Raw genomic sequence first — 14,080 nt, forward strand, 5'->3', positions numbered from 1 at the left:
GTAAGACCATAAACAAAAAGTTAGGTTCAGCAAATTACTTGAAGCTACAATGGGGGAAGAGGCAAGAGGAAACATGCTGAAGCTAGCGGAAGGGAAGTTTAAAGCTCATGTTGCCAATTTTTTTTAATATACAAGTCAACACCTGGTCATCTGACTTCAACCTAATACATGTAGCCTGTAAATGCTAAAATGTCTTGAGTAACTTTGGTCCCCAAAATTTGTGCGTAACTCTCTCCGATTCTTGCTTAGTTCATCATTCCTGAAAGGCCATCGCTGCTACAATAAATTCCACCAACTTGTCAGATGATCTTTTTTTCATCTGATTAAACAATCCAAATCCATGTCTATTTCTATATATAAATTGCAAGGAACTTTATATTAGAGGCATTGTGGAAAATCTGCTTTAAAACCAATAGGTTTGCTCGGATTTGCCGGGTTTTAAACGCTCAACTAAGGAGAAGCTCAGAACTCCCAATGCAGGATAGAAACATAGCAACATAGAAAATAGGTGCAGGAGGAGGCCATTCGGCCCTTCGAGCCAGCCATGATTCATTGTGATCATGGCTGATCGTCTCCAATCAATAACCCGTGCCTGCCTTCTCCCCATATCCATTGATTCCACTAGCCCCTAGAGCTCTATCTAACTCTCTCTTAAATTCAACCAGTGACTTGGCCTCCACTGCCCTCTGTGGCAGGGATCAATCACAGTCTCTGCTTCCAATTAACTGCCTGGTATCAATTTGTTCTCAACGCTAGTCTTCCTCAAGTTTCCCACCTCTTAGGTTGGGCAATAAGCGCACAGCAACTTAATCTGATGCAGGTTCAACAGCCCTATTGCAATGAATAGCAACACACAACTGCCAGAACATCTGCAAATAGACCTTTATATCTAGACTCATACAGTTGTACAGCACAGCCCAGGCACTGCAGCCCACCATGCCATACTGCCCTTTGTACTCCAATCATCTTTACCCACATTAAGTTCGTAGCCATCTATACCTTCGCGATTCAAGTACTAAATGTTTCTTGAATGTTGTGGGAGTACCTGCCTCCACTACCTCTTTTGGCAGCACATTCTAGACCAACCACCCTCTATGTCAAAAATCTCCGAGCCTCCTATCTCTCACCTTCAATCTATGCCGTTACATAGGCATTTGTTTTAACTTAGTTATTTTACGCATATTTAATTACTGAGAAATGTTTGAGAGCTTTTTATAAGTGCTTTTTTTTTTTTAAAGGAGGTGCTCCTCATAGGCCAGTGAAAACAAATCTATAATTTTTCTTTGAAAGGCAAAGAAAAACAAGGGATTGAAAGGTTTCCATTGATAAATGGAAATATGGAGTTTGGCTAAATCAGTCCAGCCATTAACTTATTATTATTGTAGCAGATTCGAGGAACACTAATAATACCACTGAGTGTTATCTTAGATCTGTTTTGGTCATGTGAGGACAAATGCTCAATTTTATTGCACCCCAATGCAAAGTTTGATATATCACATTCATTATTTCTACAATTATCCATAAAGAAATTGAATGGTTAGAAAACTGTGGGGCTTGTGGCTGAATTTCATGCATGCTCCAGCATATAAAACTGTGCAGAGGAGCAACATAGACAAGAAGTTAGGCCCAAGTCTGAGGAGCGTTGTTACAATGCGACGCTTGTCAGGTTCTGTTATTCCATAAAACTATGTTCTCTAAACTGTGTTTTATTAAACTACAAGGACTTCACGAATGATAATCCCAGTTTAACTGAATATTTCTTAAAAATGGTTTTAAAATTGCATTCACTTTGCCAAACTTTTCTGGGCTTTTGTTTTGCAGACTTTGACGAATGTGCACGTCCTCAGAACCCTTGTGGTGAAGGGCATTTTTGCATAAACTCTCCTGGCAGTTTTCACTGCAATTGCAAGGCAGGGTACAATTTCAACAGCATTTCCAAGACGTGCGTCGGTAAGTAGGCTGTTGCAAGGCCAGTCAGGGCTATAATTCAAAGACATTGGAAAGGAAGTACTGGCTGCATAGTAATTGGACACCTATTCAGAATTGGTGGTGACATCTTTTTTTGCTGCAAATTTTGACTGTGTCCATGGATAAGTTTCAATGTTTTATGGTTGGGTTACCTGACAAATAAGAACAAGATGGGACAGAAGAGTAAATAATAACATCGGAAGGGCAAAACAGCGTGGAAAACACATTTGTTCATCTTTAAATGGATGACCATATTAATGAAAATATTTGAATTAAACTGCATACAACATTATGGCTTAAATATTCATTAATTATCATTAGCACTTCAGATCATTTTACAATGGTGCATGATTTGTCTGTGGCAGTTTTTCAAATCTAAAAAAGCATGGCAGTAAACTAGAAATGGCTAAAATGTAACATACATGGTTTACAAATAACATTCAAGCCTTTAAGGGAAAACATGTACAGTAGGGAAATTGGACCAGCTGTGACCATCAAGAGAAAACGGTAGCATTAGATGAAAGAATAAAAAGCATATGACATTGTGAGAATTACTTGATTTCAATGATGTCAACTGGGCGATAAGTATTCACTGGAACACTGGAGCACTATCTACTTTAGATACTGCCATGGGATCTTTTGTATCCTTCTAAGAGGTTAGACGAGTCCTTAGTTTACTCGTTTTTTGAATGATTGCACTTCTAATAATACAACATTTGTTTGAAGTGGCATTAGAATGCCAGCTTGGATTTGTTTTGTTCATCAGAGTGGGTTTTGAACCCACAACCTTCTGAGTTAAAGCTAATAATGCTAACACACAGTCACAGAGAATGAGAAGGACACTGTCTTGTCAAGTTCATCTTGATTCCCGAATAAACATGTTTGGCAAAAAAACTTTTAAAATGAAGTGGTGTCTTTGTAAAGTCTTCCTTCACTCACTTCTTTTTAATTCAAACTCCAGTGAAGTAGGTGGAGGTATCAGGAGATGACTGTACGAGTTTGAAAGGATGGAGGATGTGCTCTATCATGGCTACAGCATTGGTGCATAAACTGTGTTCTGTTAAACTATGTTGTCTTCCTGAATGATAATCTTAGCTCAGCTGAAGTTTTCTTATAAAGGAGTTCAGTAAAGAGTGAAATAAAGAACAAGTCAGGAATTGTTTGCAGAATCACTGCCTCTCTTGTACTTAATGTGTATTGTGTGATACAGTACATTCAAAGACATTTTCTCTTTCCATTCAGCCAACTTCTTTTGAGGTAAGAGACAGCCAGAGAATGTGTCTGAAGTCTACGTGTCAGATATATTCATAAACAAAAATCAGTGAGAAGATTTGCCAAAAAAACCTTTTCATCTTTAAATTCGCATAGCTCACGTTTGTCAGTGCAGTTGCAATAAAGTCATTGTTTTGATATTCAGGATTCAGCAATATTCAAGATTGCTGTTTTATGTTGACAAAAGGCTTAAAAATCATTTTTTCCCTGCAGTCTCATTCCCTATAAGACTTTACTAAGAAAGTGGCTTCTTCCTGAAAGTACGAGTCTACCCCCCTTTATTGTCCACCGTCTACTTGCTACCATGCATGAGTGGGTTGTGAGATGGCAGCCTGCCATCCAAATGCTTCAACATCACCTGACACTGGGGTTCTCTGATGTGCTTGCTTGTCTACTATTAAACTATAGTTGCCTTGGGACTTGCCTAATGCATTACAGGACAAAAATGTAAAGATTGCTCATTGCAATTTCACAAATACTTTCTACCCTTTTTTTGCTTTGGTCTTAGATGAAAATGAATGTCGTCGTTACTTGGGTCGCCTCTGCGCACACAATTGTGAGAACACTCCTGGTTCCTACTATTGCAGCTGCAGCAAAGGCTTTAAACTCTCACCAGATGGGAGAAACTGTGAAGGTATTTCAATAAATGTCATTGGCATTTAACATCAATTTCATTTTCCACACGTCTGACCTGCTAAATATTTGCACTCACTGGTTTAATTTCAGATTTCGCGCCTGCGGGGTTTTGACTTTCAGTTGTTTAAAAATTAAGTAGATGATTTTATGCCTTTTCTTCATGAACTGTGTGATTCCAATTATTACCCCCAATCATTCACCAGTTTGAATGACAAATACCACATCCTTTATCGTAAGTAATTTTCTTTTCAGATCAGTAATCACTTGCAATCTCAAATACCACTCACCAATCACAGGAACCATCCTGAAAACTCAATAACAACTCCTTAACTAGAGTGGCCTACTACTTCCCTTTGCAGAAGTTGAGGTTATCATAATTCTCCGCGTGATAAATCCAAGGCAAGAGGCAGTTGGAGCCCAGATTTAGAAATGTGTTGTGTTAAAGTTGCAAAGCATGTTTTGTCCATGAAGCCCCACAGCCAACTTCCCTTATGCAAGGGACACAAGATGTCATATTGGATACAATATTATTTGTCTTGTTTGTCCAATTGCAAACAAAGGCCTATCCCTTGTTAGATATGCCAATGTGGAGCTAATGGGTAGGTTGTAGATTGTTGGTTGTGGAAGGGATCTTAAGGAAATCTTGAGGGTTGTGTTGGAATAGGCTGAACCTCAGGGTGGGGTGGGGGCGTCTCATCAGGGTTTACATTGAGGCATTGGGAATGTGATTTTCTGGAGACAAGATTGGGCTAAGGCCTCATGGTGTGAGGACTAAAAGGAAACTATAGTAAGGGATGGTCAGTTGGATACAAGGTCAAGGGATAAATCTTAAAAGAGATAATTTTAGGAGGATCCATGCTCTGGACTCAGGATGTCCCGGTTCTGGAGACTTTAAGTTCTAAGATCCTGGATAAGCAGTGTCCTTTTTCCCTTGGAGCTTAGGAGGGAGGGGTGACCTTATAGAGGTATATAAAGTCATGATGCTTTTATATATACCTTTAAGGTCACCTCTATAAATGTAAATAGTATTTTCCCCAGGATAGAGGAGTCTAAAACTAGAGGGCATAAGTTTAAAGGGAAAGGGAAAAAGTTTAAAAAGCGACCAAAGGGGCAACTTTTTCCACACATTTTGTACATGGGTGGTGCGTACATAGAATGAGCTGCCAGAAAATGTGGTAGATGTGGGTACAATAACAATATTTTAAAGACACTTGTTCAGGTACATGGATAGGAAAGGTTTGGAAGGATACATCCAGGTGCAGGCAAATTGGGCCAGCTTTTTTTCGGCAACTTATTGGCATGAACAAGTTGGGCCGAATAGCTTGTTTCTAATCTGTATAACCCGATGATAATGGTCCCACTTCTTCATGGTTTGTACATTTGAAAATGATCTTTGTTCAAGTGATGTCAAAATATGCATCACATATGGCTTGAATCACTGTGCATGTCCAATTGGTCGTCTTGTAAATTAGCTTTTTAAGTTCCTTTATATTGCATATCACAAAATAATTCCTATGCTACAGAAATTGTGCCAATGCTGTTTGAAACATGTATTACATTTCCCTCAAGATAAAAAAATAAAATTCATGGCTGTTTCTAACATTGCAAATGCTTTTCACTCCTAGATGTGAATGAATGCGAAACCAATCCCTGCAGTCAAGAATGTTCTAATGTCTTTGGTTCATACCAATGTTACTGCCGTCGTGGTTATCGGCTCAGTGATGTGGATGGAATAACCTGTGAAGGTAAGGTTACATTACACCACAAAGCTTGCTGGCAACGGGTATGTCTCTCACACACACACAGCTGTGGTTCCTCATCCTCATTTGGTGAATCTCCTGACCACAGCAGCACTGCAATTAGCAAACACTGAAAGGTGAGGATGCACGGTTTCATACGACGGGAAGGCAATTAACCATTGAGCTCAGCCACTGGCTCACAGTTTATGGCGTACCACTGCAGGAGGACTGGAGACAATTTTACAACCAACCTATTTACCAGGGAGTAGAAGCACCAAAAGATTAAAAATAATCGCTGATTGAAAGCTACAGCATGGAAACGGGATCTTGGGCCCATAAAGTCCACACCTCTAGTGAGAGGAGCAAAATCTAAAGATGTGTGGGTGTTTATTTTTATAAACACAGTAGTGGGTGCCTGGAAGGTGCTGTCCAGGGTGGTGGTGGAGGCAGATACAGTGGTGGCATTGAAGAAATTGAGTTGTTATGTGAATCCAAATGCTCCTGAAGCTGTGCTCATTGTGCCTGGGGCTCATTGAACTACTGTGTTTCTAATAAATAAAGAACAAAGCCCCATTGATTAGAAATAGTGAACTTGTGGCTAACAATAAGAAAATATTGCAGATGTTGAAAATTTGAGACATAACAAAGCATTGGAAATAGCCAGCAGGTCAGTCAGTGTCTGTGAAGAATTAACGCTTTAGTTCAATGACTTTCATCAGAACTAGAATCTCTTTTGGCAGATGTCTGATTCAAACAATGCATTTCTCTGCAATTTGTTATAGACATTGATGAATGTGCATTACCTGCCGGAGGCAACATTTGTTCATATCGATGTGTCAATGTTCCTGGAAGTTTCCAGTGTGCCTGCCCAGTTTCTGGCTACACTCTTGCACCCAATGGGCGGAACTGTCAAGGTAGGAAAATATTTCTGCAGGGGATCCTAAACTAATGAATTGACGTAATTATTTTAAACTAAACTTCAATACGTCAAACAGGTCTTATTACAGATATTTCAGTGCTATTAAAGATATATTGCAGGGCGTGAAAATAAATGTTGCAGGTTTTGTACTGTTTGTGCTGGTTTCCTGTTGCCAGCCTTGCCAGTCAGGAAATTGGACTGAGGGATCATTGTCATGATGCACTCCAACACTGAAATCAAATGCCCATTACATGCCTTGTATGTGAAAATGTCATCAACATGTGCAGTGCTGTGCATGTGGCTTGCCAGAAATGTGCATGTTAGAAGAACAGGTGGAGGCGTCTTAATCCTTTATTTAATGGCCCAGGAATTGATGTGTAAGAGGCAATGAGTAGAAGAAAATTAGCTCCATGTTGTTATAATATGTTGCTGACATGGTTTACAGCTGTCAAAATATTGCTTGATATGACATGTTGAACAATTTCTATTCCTTAATAACTATTTTTGTTGTTCACTGGTGTGTATCGTCACTATCAGGGGCTAAAGAAGAAAATACCAACTATGGTTTCATGATAATGCTTTTACTATTTATTGTTCTGCTATAAATATCTCTTCCTTTATGTGACACTTTAAAGTCACAAATTCCAGAAAGAAATTCTTGAAACAGTTTAGGGAAGACAAAAGAATGTGATTACTTGAAGTGGTTGGAAATCTTCTTCCAACAAAGCCTTTCTTGTTCTTTTTGGTCTGAGATCTGAGCATTCTGTCACCTCTTCAAGGTGTTCCTGTCTCTACCAGTTCACCAAAGAGCAGGATACCAAAGTCTAAGGCTTCTCACCTGTCAGATGGAAAGAAACTCAAGCTTCTCTTTAAAGCTAAGGGATGATGTTTCTTGAAAGATGTAAGGGTTTCTCTCATCGACTTTTAAAAGGAATACATTATGGGAACTGAAGTACTTCTGAAGTTTAGTCACTATAGGAAATGAGATGGTCAATAAAAAGTGAAAATTACCAATTAATCAAATTTAGAGAACTTTAAAGGCCAAATATAGTCCACAACATGAGTGACTTATTTTTTTTAAATTACAAGCAAACTGCAGTACAATATTTTATTTCGACCAGACTGATCACCCTACCCAAAGTAAGTAAAGTATCAAAGTACCACCCCTCCATATTAATTCCTATTAGCATAATTTTCTATTTCTTTCATCTTCATGCCTGTTTGTTCTCTCTTTAAATTCTCATTAGGTTATAAGGGATAGGAGTAGAATTAGGCCATTTGCCACATCATGTATACTCCGCCATTTAATCATGGCTGATCTATCTCTTCCTCCTAATTCCATTCTCCTGCCTTCTCTCCATACCCTCTGACACCCTTACTAAACAAGCATCTATCTACCTCTGCCTTAAATTCTGAGGTATAATGCCTCAATTACTCTGTATGGTAGCACATCCTACATCCTTGCATTTCTTTTGAATAAGAAATGTTTTACAGGTTTCCCTCTCAATTTATCAAGGATGACCTTCTATAAAATACTTTGGTTTTGGTCTTCCTCCCTTCCAGAGGCATAGGGTTGTTTAAGCATTCCCGAGAAGTCTTGGGGCATGGGCTAGTGTCTCATTCGAAAGCTGGCACCTTCCCTGATACAGCACCCTGTGCTGCATTGGAATACTAGCCCAGAATATGTGCTTACATTCCTGAAATGGAATTCAGAGATGAGAGCTCTGCCATTGAGCTACTGTTGACTTCTTTTTTTCATGCTTAAAGATCTACCTAAATCTCAAATTATTGACCAAGATTTTAGCCAGCTCTCTTCAGTATCCCATAAAGCCTGAACCAAATTGAAAGATACAGCACAGAATTAATTTAATTTGTGGAGATTGCCCCATAACCATGCAAGTTCACATTGGGTCTCCAGTTTCCTACCATACTCAACCATGGCCTCCTTCGGTGTCGTGATAATTAAGTATAGAAAAAAGTCTTCAGTAAATTTGACTTACTGCATGCATGTGAGATCATGGAATGGCTGAGAGCACTGACTGCAGCAAAGACGATGGAATTAGAGAGCCTTCCAACTGCAGTACTGAAGACCATAATTTCAGAACTGGCTGCATTCCCACTAGACTGTTCCAGAACAATTACTATACTGTCATCCACCTGAAGTCATGGAAAATTGCTCAGACATGTTCTATTCAAAAAAGCAGGGCAGTCCTGCCCAATAAATCGATGGTTCTTTATTGTCACGTATGCACAACACAGTGGAATTCTTTTACACAACCACAAATGCACAGTTGCCATATTTTGGCACCATTTACAAAGAAAAACAGTCCAATGCAGGTAAGCCCCAGGCTGCTGGAGGCCCGCGATCCGACATTCCTCTCCTCTGCCTTGAATAGATCATCACTGACTTGGAATAAATTGGATCTTGGCTGGTCCAGACAATTCCCAGGAAATAATTTTATTTAAAAAGAAATCCAATTTGTCAATGTTGTTTCAATTTGAATTTCCTCTTTTGTGAAACTATAGGTATTCTTTGCGCTGAATAATTTGCATTTCATTTACTGTATCAACACAAAGCATTGATAAACAAACCTTTGCTACAATTGTATAATAACAATTCAATAGCCCCTGACCAACTGAGTGAATGTCTTTACTTAAACTAATTCGAGACAATAACAAATAGCACCACAGGGCAAGCACCATCAGTCACCATGAGATCCTGAACATGACAACCTGATAAGCTATGAGTTTGATGTCATGGTCTGTATCCTACAATCAGTGACCCATGTCTTCCAGATCAGAGGCTTTAGTCTTTTGAAGTCTTTAAGTTTGGGACCACAGGGAAATATCTTGGTGAAAGGGTAGAGACAGCACATCTGATGTTGCAATTCCAGTCATACTTCATAAAAACCTTAGACGTCTGTTGACAAACAAGGACATGGTCTGCTTATGAAGTCCAAACTCTTAAACAAATTCCCATTGGAGCAACATCAAATGCAGAACCTGCTACATTTTTTGTTATTTTTGTTAGTCATTGTATTTGATTCCCACCACCTCCTCTGGCAGCACGTTCCAGATATCAACCACTCCCTGGGTAAGTATAGCCTACTTAAGGGCCTGTCCCATAGGCTATTTTTAGGCGACTGTCATAGTCGTTGCAGGTCGACGAAAAAACGGTGACTGGAACCCCCCTTTGACTTAAAATTTGAAATAGAATCATTACTTTAACAAAAAAAAAACAGTCAGCACCGGCGACAACCTACGTCACCTGGCAACCACCTACGTTAAGCTGGCAACAACCACGACAGCATCTACGTCAGGAGAAGTCAAGCTAGGCTCATTGGCGTCAAACCCACTGTCGCCGACTGTCTCCGAAAATTTTTCAACATGTTGAAAATCCAGCGGCGGCCAGAAAGACCCTACGACTCTTTGGGCGACTGAGGAGACTACTCACGACCATACAGGCGACACCCTGGCGACCATGTGGCGACAGCCTAGTCGCCTGTAGTCGCCTAAAAAAAAATTAAGTGGGCAGGCCAATTAGATTCCCCCTTTAAAATACTACTGCTCATCTTAGAACTATGCCCTCTTCTTTTTGATATATCCAATATAGGAAAATATGGGATGTCAACCAAGAAGTAGTCTCTGAGGAAAGCAGAAAGGGCTGGGGATGGGGGAGATGTGACTGGTGGTGGGATTGCAATAAAGTTGACGGAAATGTCATGCTGTCTGACCCTCTAAGTTACTCCAGCTTTTTGTGTCTATATTCAGAAAATCATGCGTTGGATGCGGAGGCTGGTGAAGTGAAAGACGAGGACCAGGGGACCTCTGTCTCTGATCTGACTGTTGGGGAGCGGGGTGGTTAGAGCAGAACTGCAGGGGACAGAGGAGAGATGGGCAAGGGCTCCTCTAATTTTCAGAATGGAAAAATTATGTATTTCCATTTTGGACAGAGGTGGGTGCCTTGAGATGTGCAAACCTTTAGATAGATGGCTACTTTAACATTAACAAACTAGTTCTTAACTTAATCTCATTTTGATCATTGGATATTGTACACGTAGAGGAATTTTGGACAAAGCAGAAATCCTTGATTAAATTGGAGCTCAACACTTCACTTGTTCTATTGAAGTTCACCTTCAGACACGGATACGAAAATCATGTAGTTGGAAATTTTCACATCCTAAAGTCCGTTTTCTTCCCCTAGATATTGATGAATGTATCACAGGGGTGCACAACTGCTCTGGAACAACGACTTGCTTCAATGTCCAGGGGAGCAACCGCTGCCTAAAATTTGACTGTCCAGAAAACTATCGAAAAACTGGTGAGGCGTAAGTAAACTTTTGCATTATCAAGCCATTAACAACAGAATTTTCAAAGTGGTATCCAGATAGGAGCTTTTGTCTATTCTACCAAGTTCATAGATGGTTCATGCTTTTTAAGCAAGTCTTCAGGTAGACCAATATTCATCTTGGCTTTGGCTCTGGACAAAGTAATCATGGTAGAAACTTGTAAAACAATTTAAAATAAACTATAATCTTTCTTGATAAATGATGCAAGAGTGAAAGCACTGCAAATCATGTATCAATGGTAATTAAATTTCTTCAAGTTTCAACACTGTGCAAAGACCATGATTTCAGTCACTGATATTCCCATTACTTTTGCTTTGAACCAAAAGAGCACAACATGTATTTAATTTCTTGGTTTAAATCTGTGCTTCAAACTATAGTTTAAATTGTTAATTTTACTGTCTATCTTTCTGTGATTCTCATGCCAGACAGCAGTTTCAAATTTGCAACAATTATTCACACTGCACTGTGAATTCCTTTTTATACACTTAATTATGAACCTGAAGCTTTATGGGCTTATTTGTATTTGATTGATGGGAATATCTGCGATTGACTCTGGTGGATATATTTTCTGCCAAGGCTCCCTAATTTAAAATCATACAAATAGGTACTTGAATCTGATTTCGACACACCCTGAACCCCCACCAGAATTGGAAGGTATCGAAGTTGCTGGTGAAGAGAGGCAACACTTTTGCCAAGAAATTGGATCCATTTGCATGTGTTTTTCATGTGAAAATTGTGCATCACTTGGGGTAGATGGTGTTAGCAAACTTTTCCAGATGAAACTGTACCCATTGTGAAATTGGGGCAGACACTTCTATGCACAATCTACCTAATGCCACCAATGTTTCTCAGTGTCATTCACACCCGAATAACATCATAGGTCATATTGCAAATTTTTTGCATAAATCATAGCATAAATTGGAACTTCTGTATAATCCATGACTGCTGTTGATTATTCACACAAAAAATATTGAAGCGTAGATTAGCAATCATATATGAATACAATGTTCTGCACTCTCAAGCACAGAACACCCACAATGTACAGTGTTCAAAGGCAAGGATTATTGAAACTGCATCAGTGGTACTCCTCTCACTAGTCACAGCCTTTTTGTTTGGGTAATTCCGAGATGCATTCTGCAATGACAGGCCCTTTGATCAGTGCAGCCCTCAGAGAAGCTCAAAGTTATTTGTAGCACAAAAATCAAGCAAGTCAGATCATTGCATACAGTGATCAGTGTAAACACACTTCCTAGCCACTCTATGGCAATCTTTCCTCAACTGTGCTGTGGCTATCAAAGAGAGAAGTCTTTAACATCAGAAACATCTCAGATCAGCAGAAATTTGTAGTCTCATTTGAGACCCAAGATGTTAGGAAGTGAAAGGAAGGTACACAATGATTAAAGTCTCAAAGGATGTCCTTTTGACTGGGTGTAGATCCAATTTCATACATTGATGAAGGGAAAAAAAAACAATTGGAAACCTGAATCCTCTGTTGTGGTGGGAACGATGGGCTCAGATTTAGGAGGTGGCAAACTGCTGATTTACTACTTTGCTCTTTTCCTCTCAACACCACAAGTTGCACAGCCAGACTTTGGATAATTGTGTTGACTTATGATATAGCATTGCATTTGACATGATGAATATCTCCAGAAATTGATCTCATTTGAATAATAAATTGCCAACATTAAAAATTACTCTCACTACAACAATTTTTTTTAGTCTTTAATGTTTTTGATACATGTTTGATTTCCATTATTAAGATAAGAAGGCTTCAGCCAAAATTAGAAACTTATTCTTGAAATTATTATTTTGGCCAAGTCATCATTCTTTTAACCTTCGACTAATCACAAAGTTTGACTATTTGGAAGATTTCCATCACGCACTGGGAGGATTCCAACAGTGTGTTTGCCAAGTATGGCACCTCATGACAACATTTTTTTTCTGTTTCAAGTGGGTTGGTTCTAAATTATTGGGAAAAAATACGACACAATGATTTTTCAAATTAAATGTTGCGTTATCAGGTTTTTTTTTCAAAACCATTGTGTCATTTAGTTTGCCAAATATTTTGGAACAATGCCATTCTAGGCAGTGATCTGTTAGAGCAATTTTCCAGTTTTTGCAAGAACCCATGGAATTCTTATTGCATAGATTAAGCTTAACATGGACTTGAATTGCAAACCTGTCAGGGTCTCATTGCAGGAGAGGTTGAATGTTACATTTCAATTCAATTCATAAATCTATCTTGTATCTTCTTGTATCTTGTATGTACTTGTCTCATTTAAAATTATTGCACGTTGGTACCGCAGTCTATTTAACAGAAAACTAACGTGAAATGCCAGGCCCAACATTGTTCCACTTTAGAAGCTTAATATTACAGATGCCAGATCACCACAACAAGGGAAAGATGTTAGTTCACAGGAAATGAAATGTGCCACCACAACTTTGTGTGCAACATTCCATCTCTGCTCTGTGGCAACTGTGACAGCATGTTATTATTATCAGTATGAAAAGTTGTGGGGGTTGTGGGCTTAACAATTCAAGAAAGCTTTACCCTAGTGTGGACTAGGTAAATATGTGAAGAATGGAGGTAGCATTGTTTTTGTATTTTGGAGTTATTGGCAAAATCTTTGATTATTTGCTCGTTGCTACTTATTAACTCTTTGACTGCATGCTCTTCATTTAAACTGCCTCAATGTCTGCTTCATTTATACATAATGCATTGCTTAGCTGGGCAGTCTCAAACACGTTTCCTTACACTCTATTTTGGCTTGATTCTCCTTTAGCTGCTGATATCTGGTTCTCATTTTCCATTTCCAGCTCCAATAGTATTATTATGATTAGTATTGTTCCTATCATTATCAAGTTGTAGAAGAGAAATGTAGCATTAGAATGAATACAAAATGAATGCAATAATTTTCTATTCATATACATCCAAGCATTTATCTTCCACTTCAGTCTAAAGCTTACACGGTTATAAGATACTATTCCTTGGAATGAATACAGAAAAGAAGAAACATCCTTTGTGCCCTTCTATGAAAATAGGCTGATAGAAGAACTATGTTACTGCCTTCTTCTGGAGCTGCCACTGATCAGTTCAGAGAAAGCGAGCAGAGAGCAGTTATTTGTACCCTTAATTCTTTGTTGGTTAACCGTGTCCTTTGTTGGTTGGGCTCAGGACCTATGAAGATGTAAAAATA

At 39.0% G+C, this 14,080-nt stretch overlaps 1 protein-coding gene across 2 annotated transcripts in view; it reads left to right on the plus strand.

Moving 5' to 3' along the window:
* Nucleotides 1-14,080, plus strand: part of fbln1 (fibulin 1) — an 81,384-nt gene that overhangs the window by 47,311 nt on the left and 19,993 nt on the right. For both annotated transcript variants that reach the window (XM_033037547.1, XM_033037548.1), the window contains exons 10-14: nt 1,822-1,950; nt 3,749-3,874; nt 5,502-5,621; nt 6,398-6,529; nt 10,739-10,862. In XM_033037547.1, the coding sequence (XP_032893438.1) occupies nt 1,822-1,950; nt 3,749-3,874; nt 5,502-5,621; nt 6,398-6,529; nt 10,739-10,862 (631 nt within the window). The remainder of the gene's footprint in view (nt 1-1,821; nt 1,951-3,748; nt 3,875-5,501; nt 5,622-6,397; nt 6,530-10,738; nt 10,863-14,080) is intronic.

Source organism: Amblyraja radiata, chromosome 19 (genome assembly GCF_010909765.2).
Source record: "Amblyraja radiata isolate CabotCenter1 chromosome 19, sAmbRad1.1.pri, whole genome shotgun sequence".
Classification (NCBI taxonomy): Eukaryota; Metazoa; Chordata; class Chondrichthyes; order Rajiformes; family Rajidae; genus Amblyraja; species Amblyraja radiata.